Source organism: Monodon monoceros, unplaced genomic scaffold, assembly GCF_005190385.1.
Source record: "Monodon monoceros isolate NGI ecotype Baffin Bay Population unplaced genomic scaffold, NGI_Narwhal_1 Super_Scaffold_1, whole genome shotgun sequence".
Classification (NCBI taxonomy): domain Eukaryota; kingdom Metazoa; phylum Chordata; class Mammalia; order Artiodactyla; family Monodontidae; genus Monodon; species Monodon monoceros.
Window position 1 is genome coordinate 58386441 of NW_021703765.1, and position 13031 is coordinate 58399471.

At 49.2% G+C, this 13031-nt stretch overlaps 1 protein-coding gene across 1 annotated transcript in view; it reads right to left on the reverse strand.

Moving 5' to 3' along the window:
• Positions 1-13031, reverse strand: part of PIEZO2 (piezo type mechanosensitive ion channel component 2) — a 330011-nt gene that overhangs the window by 64786 nt on the left and 252194 nt on the right. Inside the window, exons 19-25 of the mRNA XM_029230410.1 lie at positions 6252-6428; positions 5839-5964; positions 4240-4440; positions 3455-3659; positions 3259-3360; positions 2046-2211; positions 180-423 (exon numbers count right to left, since the gene is read on the reverse strand). Coding sequence (XP_029086243.1) covers positions 180-423; positions 2046-2211; positions 3259-3360; positions 3455-3659; positions 4240-4440; positions 5839-5964; positions 6252-6428 — 1221 coding nt within the window. The remainder of the gene's footprint in view (positions 1-179; positions 424-2045; positions 2212-3258; positions 3361-3454; positions 3660-4239; positions 4441-5838; positions 5965-6251; positions 6429-13031) is intronic.

A 13031-nucleotide genomic window follows, 5' to 3' on the forward strand; every position in this document is an offset into this window, starting at 1 on the left:
AGGATTCTTCTTAATGTGGTAAAACAACGAGTAATAAATGGTCATCTGAATTCTGAGTTTGCAAGCATCTTACTTGGGGCTTTTAAGAGAGCAGTGTGACGGGCCACGGGCTTTTAATAACCACTGAATGGATCGTTGACTCTGAAACCACTAATGTGTTATACAGGGGAGCCACTTACCGACAGTATGTTTTTCATCGTGATCACAAAGACGTTGTATGCGATCAGCCAGTCCCAGTATCGCAGGATGCTCTTGATGGGCTTTAGCAGCAAATCGCCCCCGAAGAGCAGGAAGTAGAAGCAGGCCACCAGGTAACCCATGCAGAAGATGCTGATCCTGGTCGTCCCGGTGATGAAGATGATTGTGAGCACGAACCAGAAGAGATAGCTGAAGATCATCACTTTGGACATGTCCAGGTACGATCTGCAAAACAGAACCGAAAGACGACACAAACAACAGCACAAATCAAGTCGGGAGATTCTAGTTGAGGAAGGGACAAACTCACACTCTCCTCCTGACTCTGTCTGCAGGCTCTGTCCAGGCCAGCCTGGGAGCTCTGTGTTCCTCTCTCACTGATCACTGCCTGGTCCACAGGAAACCCTCACCCAGTTAGTGATGGACAGACTGGTCCCTTGTGAAAACACCATGTGCGTGTTTATTTTCATCGAATTTGGGCCAAACGTCCCACAAGTGGCAACATTTTCTGCCTACTACCTGAGTACTCAAAACCCTCTCTGTCTTTCTATAGGAGGCCGAGGAAATTCTAAGATACAGATGCCTCTTGGAGCAAGAGAACAGGTAAAAAGGGATTCCTTTTCATGAACTGGAAATTAATGGATTAAAACAAATACAAAGATTTTGCTAGAGGTGAAAATCTCTCCTCCAGATGAGAAGTAGTTCTGCCCAAGCAGACCCAGAGCTTCCAGGCTCTGTCCAACAGTTTCTCTGCACCTCCCTCAGCTGACATGTGGCAGCCATTCTTCCACTACAACTCCCTGAAGGAGGCAGGTGCTCGGGCCTCCATCCTCCTGCAATGAAAGTAGTTGTCGCCGCTCTCCTGGCCTGGGCCATCGGCCCATCTGCATTCACTTAATTACAGCCTCTTAGTTTTGGAGGTTATGCTTCGGTTTCTCTTCCCAGATTTGGAAAGAAGCACAGAAGAACCAATTGTGGGTCAGATATTTGAAAAAAGACTTGTTATTTTGTGGGAGTTAACAAGTCACCTCTGATAAATACGTGCAACACTGTCCAGCATCGTTAGGGAATAAGTTGTACCTTAGAGGAACACTGTCACATAAGCGAACTTTTGAACTTTACTCTTCTTAGACTAAAACATTCAACGCTTTTAAATGTTTCTATGATTTTTTTCCTAAAATATATTACACTCATCCTTGATTTAACACACAGGAGAATGGATAAGATGTCGGTGTTTCTCAGCGTCCCAGGATCATACAGGTAAATGTTAGTGACTCAGTCCAGGGGTGAGATCTGAACGCCCACAGGGCCTCCTGATGTGTGTGGCTTGAAGTCAGTAGAACTGGGCTGCTGGCGTGTTTGAGTGTGTGTGTGCGCGTGCAACACGTGCGCGTTAGCGCACCATGTTTTCCACACATTTCCCTCCCCTGCCTGCAGCTGTTAATTCCTCCTGCAGGAGGCCCGGCCTCCGCTCCTCAGCCCTGACTTGCTTCAGTTTCAGAAAGCATAAAACTAAGCTTGTGAGAAGGACACGGAAACACCAGCCAACACGCTCTGCGGAGGAGCCTCCGGGGCTCCCGGGCAGCAAGTGAGGCCCGGGGCTGTCCTGGGGTTCAGGGGCAGCTGCTTTCCAGAGCTGCTGAGGGCTGTCCACGGAGGAAGGAGGAAAAGTGGGGGGCTCGGCTTCCAGACCACTGGGCAATCCTGCCCCATGATTCTTGCCTTTGGGGGTGCAATCAGCGAGTCAGCTCCCCGGGAAAGGCAGGGGGAGCTGGAGGCACAGATTCCGGGGATGCACCTTCCCAGGGGCTGTGCGCTCGGGGGGCTGTGCACTCAGGCGGCCGCGTTACCTGCAGTGGATGAAGTCGGGGACAGGGTTGTGCTGGCTGAACGAGGCCGCATCCAGGTTCATGCAGATCTCCACATTGTCACCTGCCATGATCCGCACAGCGGCCTTGTTTTCATCCTCGAAAATCTGCCGTTGTAGGGAGGCGCACAGAAGCAGCATGAAGTCATCTGGCAAGACAGACACGGGAACTGAAACCCCCTGCTCCCCCTCTGCACCTAGGGATGCGAGGAGGGGTCCCCACGGGGTACCAGCGGCTCCTCATCTGCTACCTGAGTCACATCCTGAGAGTTCACTTCCTCCTGGACTCCAACCTCCCCCACCCACCACGGGGACGCAGGAGGGGCCACAGACGCTCCGGGGCTCCCAGGAGTGAGTCCCTGGACGCTGTCTGCTCGTCGGTGAGTGAAAGCAACAGGCGATGACTAGTCTTCATGAATCTCTTACACGACAATGTTTGCCTGCATTGATCTCCCCCTGAAGCTTTGAGGGGCCACTGAGCGCTTTCCGTCATCTTTCTCTCTTCACAAGCCGTAGAGGCAGGCATTCTGGCTTTCTTTGTCCTCTCCGTCCCCCTCTGCACTGGTAACCAGACTTACCAGAACATACAGGGCGTGGAAGCTGTTGAGAGCAGGTGAAGACGGTGGCCGACGGGGGCGGGTAGAGACGACGGAGCTGCTCTCACGGCCGGCTGCCCAGAACAGTTCCCCCTCCCAGAGGCGTTGTCTTTAATCTACACCCGCATGTGGGTGGGCAGCACCAAATCTCCACCCCCTACGGTGGGTGCCCAGACCCTAACCTTTGGATGGTCACCCGCCCTTGGACGGGCTCAGGCTGCAGCCCCACTCAGGAGCATCTGTGGTCTGGCTGCGTCCTTCCGGCTACCCCAGCCCACCTGTAGGTGTATGTCTGCGGTGGCAGCAAGAAGCAAGCAATTTGCAGGACAAGGCCTCCCCCTGCAGTCCACCTTCTAGAAGGTGGGTGTGTAGTGGTGGAGAGCGGGGCTGTGCATTGGGAAGTGAAATCATGAAAGCGAACATGGTGTTTCCGATGCTATGTATTAACTCTGCAGATGTAACAGGGCCAGCAGAAGCCACTAGCAGCCTGGGATGCTGATGCATGGAAACCAGCCTGTGGCTGTATGTGGGGTAGGGGGGCCCACGAACGCACCACCAGGAGAAGGACGAGCAAGTGGGAATCCCAACGGCCCCACTTACACACGAGGAACACGGGGTTGGGCCGCACGATGAAGTCTGGGAAATACAGCCACTTGACGATGTTGTCATTGAAGCTGGCGCCCTTGAACCTCCAGGGGTAATCTGCAGGGTGGAGGCGGGAGGAGCCGGGTCAGGGCGCCCCTCCGTGCCCTTGTCCCCACTGTCCCTGAGCAGGCTCCCGGTGGGGGGCATTCACCTCGGCACGGGGCGGGAGGGATGCCGATGCAGATGAAGTACTGGAAGGTGATGATGCAGGCCAGGAAGCAACAGTACTTGGGCCAGATCTCCGCAATGGCTTTCCTTCGGCGCCGGTACAAGACGGCAATCAGCCAGCAGGCATGAATCATGGCGTAGAAATCCATGCGCTGTCCGATCACGTTAACTGACATGAGGAAACAGGTCTGTGTAAGGATGAAAAGAAGCAGAGAGTCGGCTTCACGGGGAAGGGGAGTGGTGTCAGCGGCCCACCCCGAGCGGGCGGTGGAGACCTGCATTCCTGGGGCCGGGTCCCTGCAGGTGTTCACCTGCACTGCCTCTTTGGGGTGTTTGCATCACGAAGACAGAAAAACTGACCAGGTCACTCTCAATAAGAGCCACTTCAAATGGTGGAGGGAATTACTGTTATGATCTCGCCATGAAACCTCACTGTTCCAAGTACATTCTATCGAGGGCAGGCCTACCACGCCATTCAGGTCAAAACAGTGCATTTTGGCTAAGGTTACACATCCGGAAGGCACAAAACAGACATCCACACATCTGTAAGACCAGAGATCCCGAGAGGCCATGTCCACTGCCACAGAGCAGGGGACTGGCACCAGGTTCTGGAGACTTTCAACCAGGCCAGGCTAACCCTTCAGTTAGGCTCCTCCCTGATCCTGAGGGGACAGAGACGTGCCACAAAGCCCCAGTGGACACCTGGCCAAAAGCTGCCACTGGAATTTTCACAGGAAAGAAAGAAAACAGGTCAGCAAGGAAACTCACCTCCAGACCAAACTTGTAGAAGAAGTAATTGATGAAATACTTGGCACAATTGACAAGTCCATCATCCAGGTGGAGTCTCGTAATGTCGTGAAAGATGGTTTTAGACACGGGGGCTGTGAGGTTGTTCCGACCGCGATAATACTCCTGATGGCGGTAGATGGTGACCTCAAAGGCCAGAATGGCCAGCATCAGAAGGTTGTTCTGGAAAGCAAGTAAACCGCATGTGGTGCCACGTGGTCATTTAAACAATCCCCAAGAGACACCATCTGGTTCCATTCTGGGTGTCTGAAAGAACAGTGCATGATCAAATCCCACCTCTATAAAATGCAGCCTTGAATTCAATGCTCATTTTCCCTGTTTTATGGGAACAAGGGTGGAGTTATCTCCAATATGCAAATCAGGCTAATTTCCATGATAACAGGATCTGGAACCTCTACACCAAAGACAGGTGATGGTCATGGCCTGTTCCTGAAAAAGTACACACTGAACCTGGAAGCCTTGTCCAGTTACCTTGGGAGGGTCGTCCAACCTTCTTTGCGACTAAAAGTGAGAAACCCTTGTACAGCGTCCTACAAGGACCCCAGGAAACAGACTGAACTGCCGAGTGGGACTCGCATTAGAGGGGGGATTTTTGAACACCTCTGAAAGCTGGCTAGAGAGAGCAGTAGGTGGAAAAATATGTTGATTATACCACAAAATAATAATAGTGATGATAACAATTATTAATAAAATAGTTAACATTTATGTGCCAGACACTATTCTAATCCCCCTTTTCAAATATAAGTTTGTTTTATCTTTACAACAACTCTTAATGGTAGATATCATTCATACATTACAAATGATATCTGCCATATGAGAAAAAAACTAGAAAGCTACACCAAGAAAAATGAGATGCTGAGCGCACTTTCAAATTCTGGGAGTTGAGTACAAAGGTTTTAAGTGCATTGTCAGCATAATCCATCAAAGTAAAATGCTCAGATTATCCATCAGAATAAAATGTGAATCATCTGAACTATATTGCTTTCCTTATGTTTGTTACAACTACTTGCAATCAAAATTCCCTTTTCAGAGATATGCTCTTTTTATTTGGCTACCTCTAAACATAATATATGCCCTTGGTTAAATTTGTAGAATTTAGATAGCAAACATTTCTTGTAACGTGACACCTACTTCTCAGAAACAACCACTGCTGACCATTTGGTATAATTTACTCAGTATTTTTTCTTTGTGTCTAAAAGACTTCATCCTATGTATGGTGTTTTGAAGTTTGCTTTTCTTTTCAACATTACAGTATATTTTGGACATCTTTCAGTGTCTGATAGTGTCAATCTACCTCTGTCTTTGAGTGGTTTTATAATGTTCCAGTGAATATACTTGTCATATGTTATTCAATGGATCTCAAATTACTCGATCGATTTCTTTTCAGCATAATGCAATACTGAAAGCTGGCTCGAATACTGAAAGCACAAACTCGAAGGTGACTGCAAACGCCATGTAAGAGGATGAGGCCCCTATCAAAGCTGAAGTTAGCATCTCCTGGAAAAGGGCTCCAGACATTAACTTGGCAGACACACAAACTTAGGGTGACGAAGGCTTTACCCTCAGGTAGACAAGCAAAGGAGAGGACTTCCTCAGGCCGACCCACTCTGCTGGGTCAATGGGGGCGCTGTAGAGCAGAGACTTGTTCAGCTGCTGCAGGGGTATATTCGTTTGGTTTTCATTTGGCTGAAAAGAAGAGAAAGGGGAGTAAGAAATGGCCCCATGGATTAGGAGAGTTCAGAGTAGTCTCTCTCAGCTACAGTTGCAGGGAGAGAAGACCCACTTCACGGGGGAAATCTCAGCATCAGAAGAGACGGGGGGCCAGAATGCCTCCAACCTGCTGAGCTGCTGAAGGCCAGACAGGATGTTCTGGGGATGTGTGTCCCCCAGTATCTGCCTCCCTTCCCTGAAGGCCAGGCAAAGAGATGCCCCCCCTGCCCCCCTGCCCCACCAACCCTGTGTCTGAGGCTCACCAAGGAACAGTTGACAGAAAAGTTTTCAGGCTTAATGGTCTGCAGCTGGTACAACATTTTGCAGACAATGATCACACATGTCCAGACAGTGCAGACACTTGAAGCCAGGCGGCGGAGCTTGGCGTACGGCAGAGCAAAAGCCCAAGAAATCAAAAATACATAGTTGAACAGAGACACCTGAAAACAGAAAATCAGAAATGGGGACAGAAATATGCAACATGGCACAACATCTACAAAACCTGGCAACCTGATTGATCCTGTTCTGCTGAGTTCAGCAAAGGCTGATTGAGTTCCTTGCATGGGCAAGGCATGGCCCTGAGTGTTAAGACACATGTCTTGTAGGCAGACAGGTGTATAACCAGGTGATGTCAAATAACCTAGCAGTGGCAAACTACACGGGTGAACAGGCTCCTGTGAGAACACTCACAGGGAGTCCTTGGCACAATCTGGAGCTTCAGGAACATCTCCTGGCAGAGATGACTCCTGAGCTGTGCGTTGAAGGATGCAGGAAGTCAGCCAGGCCAGGAAAGGTGAGAAGTGCATTTCAGGTAAAGGATATACAAGCAAAGGCAGCAAAGCATGAAGTAGCATGATAGGAGCAGGTGACCCCAAACAGCTGGAGATTCTGGACTCAACAGTGGTGAACAGCAGCAGAAAGGGAGGCTGGACATGCATCTGGGAGCCACATTTTGATGGACGCTTTACAACCATGTACATGAAGCTCTCCTGCAGAAAGCAGAGAGTGCTGAAGGGCTTTCCACTGGGAAACCCTAGGGAAATATTGCATTTTATTTAGATAGTGTAGCTGAGGAATGCAGGTGCATCAGTGGGGTTGGGCCAGAGGTCAGGGGACCAGCTCACACCCACTGCAGTTGTCCAGGAGAACAATGACAAGGGCCCAAACTGGGGTAGTGGGGCAGAGAGGGGGAGCAGTCGGGGGTCTGAGGGGGGAAGTAAAATTAGCAGGATTTGAAGACTGATTAGCTTCGAGTGGTTTGGGGGGTGAGGGAGGAAGTGTGGGAGATGCCTCCCAGCTTCAGGCGTGGGAGCCAGAGCCCTGAGAGGATGGCAGTCCCCAACCGAGACAGGATCTGGGGTGGGGGCAGGTGTAAAGCAGGAAGGCAATGACTTCAACTTGCTTTGAGACCATGAGTGTGTTTTTCCATCGGGTAAGATGCCCACTCATTTCTAACCTTTCTTCAGAGCTTGCAGTCCACTGAACAGTACAGAAGCACCGCCATCTTATTCAGTCATGGAAAATCCTCACTTATTCTGAATATCGTTAAAATAATATCCGACTATTGTTAAACTGATATCACAGAAACATTTAGTATATGATCAGGTAGAAATAACCACAAGAATGCAATTGATAAAACTGAACAGGTACCAAGTGCCAAGCACTCAGAGAGGTATGGTTACCTGTTGGGCTTGCAGAGCTATAAAACAAGAAGTGTGGAGACACCAAGACAGTATTAATTCTGCAGTTTGTTACCTACGACTCTTCTACTTAACTACTTGTCACTGTCCAAGGCATGGAACCTCTCTGAGAGTTAAGTGCTGAAATAGTACAGCAGTAGGAGCTGCTTACAGAATTGAGGATGAAAGAAATATTGTCCAAGGAAGTGCCCTGTAAACTACCGTCACAAACATAACAAATAACAAAAGTTACATTTTAGCAAGATATTCTGACTGGCCGGCCGACTCGGCCGACTCCTCCTCCGTCATCAGCAAGTGTCCTGCTAATTGGGGTGCTAAAAAGCAAATCCTATTAAAGCTCCCATAAAATTAAGTCTCTTTGTTATTTCTTTTATTATGTATTTAAGGCACTGAGTACAAAAACAGTACGATGAATTGACATAGGACTTTTAATCTTTTGAGTGATAGAAAAAGATAAGAAAAGATGATACCTTCTATTAATTAGGTTAATTAACGAATTAGGTTCACGGTCATACATCCCGTGCGGCTCCCTGCCCTCAAGAAACACCCAGGTAGTGCAAGTGAGAACTGCAACAAACAGCCATGACACCGTGATGGCGGGGGTGCGCTGAGCTGAGTTGTGGGTGTTGATCCCACTGCTGAACATCTAATCCAGGGTTAGAGAAGATGGCCCAGAGGGCGTTAGATCTAAACTGAGGCCAGGGGTACAAACAGGAGCTGGCCAGGCAGAGGAATTGCAGGTGTCAGGCCACACAGGTGAGGGGAGCGTGGGGTGACCATCCTTGGACCCGCAGGTGGTCCATCTTGAGAGCAGTGGGCTCTGAGTCCATTCAGAGGACTCGGCAGCCCACCCGGTGGTTCAAGTGTCTAGGGCAGGAAATGGTGATGTGGTACAGGGCCAGATCAAGTGACTGTGAGAATGAGAGACAGCTTTGAAAGTTTTCGAGAAGAGGATGAACACGATCCTAGTTACAGGCTGGAAAGAAGACCCTGGCCACACAAGGGAATACGTATTGGAAGGAGAAAGGATTAGAGCAATTTGGGGAATTGGTCAGAGGATAGTTGTCTTTCATATCCACGGGCTCCCCATCCTGGGGTACAGAGGGCCAGCTGTAATCTCAAAGGGGGCTGAGGGAGGGGTGGCGGGCTCAGCTGTAGAGATATTTCGTGGAAGGGGCTTTGGGACACTCAAGAATGAGGTCCCATCCAGTTGTCCCTTGGAGATACGGGTCTGGAGTTTAAAGAGAGGATGGGTTTGAAGGTACAGATGTCCGCTCATTGTATGGAGATGACACATGGAGCACAGGAGCTCCTGACACAGCTGCCGAAAGTCTGGAGTCAGTAGAGGGGGCTGCAGACGGAGCCTGCAGGCCCCTGAGAGAAGCTGGTGGGGAGAGGGGAAGGGGACCATGAGTGAGACAGAGGAAAGGCCAGGAAAGTGTTCGGATTTGGAAAACAACGGTGGGGAGAGCTTCAAGGATAAGGAAATGGTCACCAGGATCCAATGACCTGGAGAATCAAGTTAAATAAGGACTGAAAAGCTCTGTCACGTGGGTGTTTTTGTTTCTTATCTTTTTTTTTTTTAATTTAATTTTAATTTTATTTTTTTGCGGTACGAAGGCTTCTCACTGTTGTGGCCTCTCCCGTTGCGGAGCACAGGCTCCAGATGCGCAGGCTCAGTGGCCATGGCTCACAGGCCCAGCCGCTCCGTGGCATGTGGGATCTTCCCGGACCGGGGCACGAACCCCTGTCCCCTGCATCGGCAGGCAGACTCTCAACCACTGCGCCACCAGGGAAGCCCTCTTATCATTTTACAAACAGGAAAACGGGGACTCAGAGAAGTGTGGTGCTTCATTCAATGCAATCATGGTTGACAAAGGTCTCATGTCCCCGATGATAAAAATCTCATGGAACATACATTTTTAAAAAATGACAGATATCTAGGCCCCCACCAATATCCAACGAGTCAGAATTTCTAAGGAAATAGCTGGTCATCCATGTATACAACAAGCAGTCAGACAACCCTTATTATGCTTGCCCATCCCCGGTCCCCCTCCCTCAGAGCCCCCTCTGCTTCAATGTCACCTCCATGGGGCCACCTTGGCATGACATCCCCCTCCTGAGCACCCAGAGGCTCCTCCCCCATCAGCAGTGCCGGTGACTTTGGTTTTATTTACCAGCCGCTACCGTCAGACTGCAAGCTGAGGGAGGAAACGTGTCTGCCATGCTTTTGTGTCAGCATCTAGCACCATATAACCATTCAATTTATTGTAATTTACTGTAAGTACATAATAAAGGCTAAATGCATGCTAAGTGAGAGTGAAAATAATAATGAAGCATCAACTGATATCTGGGGAAAATCTCAAACTTGCAAAGTTATTGTATTTACTTCCTTCAGTCAGTAAACATTTATGGAGCTTCTACACTGGCCAGGCCCTGTGGGACATGCTAAAGATACTTGAAGAAATGAGGACTGGCCCCTCCTCCAAGAATAACTTGATCTCACAGAGCTCACTAGGAACCTTTTGAAATTAGCACAGCTGCGTATAAAACAAGGCGAAGACAATGGTATATGTATTTTAAAAATCTAGGTCTTTCCAAAACGGTGTTACTCTGAGTAAGAGATGCAGAAGGGTTTCTGTAATGAATTCTTTCCCATGGTCTCTTCCTCCTCAGACGTCCATGAAGATAACCCGGGGAAAGTTTAATATTTGCGGGGGAAATGGCCCTGTAAGCTTGTGAAAACCAGCACCCTTGCTGGTGGCCTTGGATAAAGATGGTTTGAATGCAAAGCACATGTGTGGCCACATATCTTGAAGATTTAACTAGGGGTGTGGACTTTGTCCTCATCTTGCCATTTACTGATGGGCTGTTTTTGAGAAAGGATTTTTTTGTATTAATCAAAATTAATAAGCTACGGACAGCAAATATACGCAGCAAATGTCATTGCTGATGGACTGCTCCTGTGGGGATGAGTGGAGCCTTCAAAGCAGAAGAGGCTCCTGCGGGCGGAGGTGAGCACCTCAGAACGCACAAGCCCGGGGAGGCGGTTCTCAGGTGAGCGGTGCCCCTAGATGGTGCAAAATTCAGCCACATCCACGCTGGGCTGGCACATGGCTCCTTATGAGAACTACATGCAAGAGGCAGCGTCTATCTCTCCTCCCACCTGTAGTCAGTGTAGAGAGATGTTAAATCCAAGTGTCATGAGGCACCAAGTTGGAGCAGGTCAGTGTGACATTGCAAAACGAGGTTCTGGCCAAACGTGTACAAATTTCCGAACAGTCGATGGGAAACCATGTAGAGATCTGCCAATGGGTCCAGGAGGACACAAATGGGTCAAGACGGTGAAGATGACAGGAGGGAGTGTGAAGGGGATTCTCTGTAGGGCGGTGCTTCTGTCTGTCCCTCGACCCTGAGATGGTGAGGGTAGAAGGAGATGCCAATTCTCTACAAAAGTCCTGAGGGAGGCGCCCCAAGCAGGACCCCTCAGCAGTCTCAGTGTGTGCACCTTGGAGTTGGTGACAGGGTTGGGGCACAGATGTCCAATGTCACCCAGAAAATCCAGCAGCAAGGAGAGAGAGGATGCTTTGGTGACAGTGCAGGGTCATTGCTTCATTGGGACCCATGTCCAGAGGCAGAGCGGGGACCTCGTGCCTACTGCCCCAGGGCTGTTGTGGACATGCACGTGGGGCTGTTCGAGCACAGCTCAGGGGGTCGCCCACAAGGCTGTGGGTCCAGGAGGAGTGGGTGCTGGAAACCACGGGCTGGGTGACGGCCCCAGAGCTGCAGCTGGAGCCATCGCAGAGGAGCCTCCGGGAGGAAGAGGGTAGATTTGATCACCCTCAGCCCAGTGTGAGGCCATCTTAGGACAGTACAAGTCAAATCCGAGTATCCCACATCCCCGCCACCGCTGCCCAAGTCCACAACACCAGTCAGTTCATTGGAGCAGGGAGGCGGTGAGGGAGGTGAGTGTGAGAAAGAAAGAAGCGGCTGGAAGAGGACATGTTTCCACTGGGTGAGAGACCAGAGTTTGCTTCTTCTCCGTGGCTAGACAACTCTGATTAACAAACTGAGATCTTGCTTGCTATTCAAGGTAGCCACAGGGCTTTCCATTACCTGAGGATGATCAGAGTGTGTCGTGCATTCGGGGCACGGAGAAAAGTTCAGTTGTTCTTATAATGATGCCTTGTGTTCTGATGGCTCAGTGCTCCCATGACATTAATAAGAATCAGCTGTGAACACGGTGATGGTGCCCAGGGACCAAGTCAGTGCAGAGAGGGGAGGCCTCAGAGTCACTGACCCCCAGGACCACGTGGTGACTCACCCTTCAGGTGGGGTGACCTCCCCAGACACACTTGGGGGTCAAACCATCCTACAGCACCAGGATTCCAGCAGTGCCAGCAGTGGGAGGAGAAGAATGTCTCCGATTCATGAGTCTCTTAACGTGTTTTAAAGTTATAGGTGAGAGAGATGGGATCAGGAATGAAAATTCTGGAAGTCTGTGCAATATGTGAAATGTAGGGGAGGAACTGGTCGCATGCCACCAGAGGCCGTTTTTCTAACGGTGCAACAGGGTGAAGAGACCGTAATCCTTTATTTACGTGAGAGCCTATTAATAACGCATTCTCAAGACTCATTAGTCTTGATTTAAAATTATATGTATATATGTCTGCTTTTCATTTAGGATTGATGAGAAAGTGGTGTCATTTAACCCTCTCTTTCTTTCTCCTTCTGGACTCGCCAGGATGGATTCAGAGAGTGGGTCTTCCATGCCCTACCCACACTAATTTCTCTTTCATTGAAAGCCCACTCCCATCATTCAGTTGTCTTACGATGCCCCCGCGCCCACTCTGCCACACATCACAAATCATCTGTGCTCCAGACTGGGTTAATTCAGAAACGGACTTTGTTCATTTTTAGCCACAGGCTTCCTCTGATCCTTTTCCATTGTTCTTTAATATTCCGGCCCTCAAATTCTGTCTGAATTGGTCAATTCACCTGTAAAGTTAAAATGCTTTAACTTTTTTATTCTCAATTAATATATATATTAGGCCAAATTTTAGTTCTAATCAATGTACAGACCTGGTTACTTAACGATGGAGCATGTGTCATTTTCTGCCACAAATCTCACGGGGACAGTGGTTCCTGTTTTGTTCCCACCTGGCCCTGATTACCCATCCACTTCAGATGGTTTGTATGAAAAGGGAGAAAGTCCCAGTTTAGACTGGAGAGCTCACATTAAGGTTTACCCCTTAGTTACCTACTCGTGAAACATTTGGGGTTCATAGTACTGTAGTATATTATTACTTAACTTTTTAAAAATTATAGGCAGTCTTTCCTGAC